Source organism: Microchirus variegatus (assembly GCF_963457635.1).
Source record: "Microchirus variegatus genome assembly, chromosome: 18".
Lineage (NCBI taxonomy): Eukaryota > Metazoa > Chordata > Actinopteri > Pleuronectiformes > Soleidae > Microchirus > Microchirus variegatus.
In genome coordinates this window covers 4,756,066-4,757,570 of record NC_139819.1, presented here as the reverse complement: position 1 = coordinate 4,757,570, position 1,505 = coordinate 4,756,066, and the positions used below count along the sequence as shown (strand labels likewise).

Here is a 1,505-nt window from a genome sequence, read left to right as displayed (position 1 = left end):
TAAGATACAACAAAACGGACATATTCATTCACAAACACTTTAATTTGTAAATTCTGGAAGTATCTTCATGTATATGATTGTACTGTGATATTGTGATACTATTTTATCTCCCACCACCCCTACGTAAAAGAGTGATTACTGCATTGTACCACGAGTTTTTGTGGTACAATTTGTTAACTCGTGCATAAAAGGAAGTACAAATTAAAACACTATTCAAAATAATATTTAGTTGCACAGAAATGGCAGTAAAAATAGTCAAATTAGCTCGTGTCACTGTTTTTATTTTGTTTATCTTCGCACAAATGAGTCTCCGTATAAAAAGGTTTGGGAAACACTGGCGTAAAACCGCTATAGTTACAACAAACTGTACATTATATATAATTTAACACTTTAAAAACTTGCTGAAATACAATTTCACAGCATAAAACGTGTGACAGGTTTACAGTTTTCTCTCTTACGGACGTTCCCACCTCAAATTGAAGTGATTTCCCGTTCATAATTTGTATATTTTAATCCAAAACTTAAACATATCAGCGTCAGTTGCAAAATCACTTCAAGTTCATACAAAAAGATTTCTCAGAGAGTCAAAAAAAACCCACACAAAGCTGAGACTAAAACATCAGGAACAATAAAAAGTTTATGGTTATTAAGTTCACCATAATGTTGGGCCCCAGGGGCCACCGTAGTCCCACAGAAAGGGTCTGTACTGATACGCTCTGCAGAAGGACGAGATGAGCGACGATCGGACCAGGTCCTCCCTCAGTCCCTCTGAACTTTGCACCGCGTCCTTGCAGAACTCCGTCATCTGCTGCTTCCTCTTGGTCTTGTACCTGCGGTTCTGGAACCAGATCTTCACCTGGGTTTCGGTCAGCGTCAAGGCGGCGGCCAGGTGGGCTCTCTCCGGAGCCGACAGGTACTTCTGCTGGTTGAACTTCTTCTCCAGCTCCAGGACTTGGAGGTGCGTGAACGCCGCCCTGGAGCGCCTCTGCTTCCCCGAGGAGGAGGAGGAGGAGGAGGAGGAGGAGGAGGAGTCTGAGGCCAGAGAGTCTGTGAAGGTACATTTTCAGAACTTCAGAACTTTCCACACTTGGCTACATCGGCTGAAGATCTTCTAAAAACAAAAACGACAACAATGGAGCTCTTCTCGTCCTCACCTGTCTCCGCTCCCGTCGCCGTCTCCCGGGGACAGAGCTCCTCCCTCAGGTTTCCAGGTTCCTCCGTCCACCGCGAACATCTCTCCATCTTCTGGGACAGGATGTCCTCGATGAGGAAGGACGTCAGAGGTTTGACCGAGTCAGACATTTCTGTCCAGAGGCCACAGGTCTGCAGCTGCTACTGCTGTGTGTGTGTGTGTGTGTGTGTGTGTGTGTGTGTGTGTGTGTCCTCACACCCTAGAGCTGGTTTTCACTTTATATTGACACTCACTCTCACTGGGAGGGAGGCGGAGTCACGGGCTGACAGTGACACATGAAGGAGGCGGGGCAAGTGTCTCACTTGAAGAATGC

At 45.8% G+C, this 1,505-nt stretch overlaps 1 protein-coding gene across 1 annotated transcript; it reads right to left on the bottom strand.

Annotated features, from left to right (window-relative positions):
- Window positions 1-652: 652 nt before the first annotated feature.
- On the bottom strand, window positions 653-1,302 carry nkx3-1 (NK3 homeobox 1; the record flags this gene model as incomplete). Its single annotated transcript, XM_083905117.1, has 2 exons — window positions 653-1,047; window positions 1,155-1,302. 2 exons carry the CDS (start codon window positions 1,300-1,302, stop codon window positions 653-655), a joined length of 543 nt encoding a protein of 180 aa, XP_083761243.1.
- Between the last annotated feature and the right edge of the window lie 203 nt (window positions 1,303-1,505).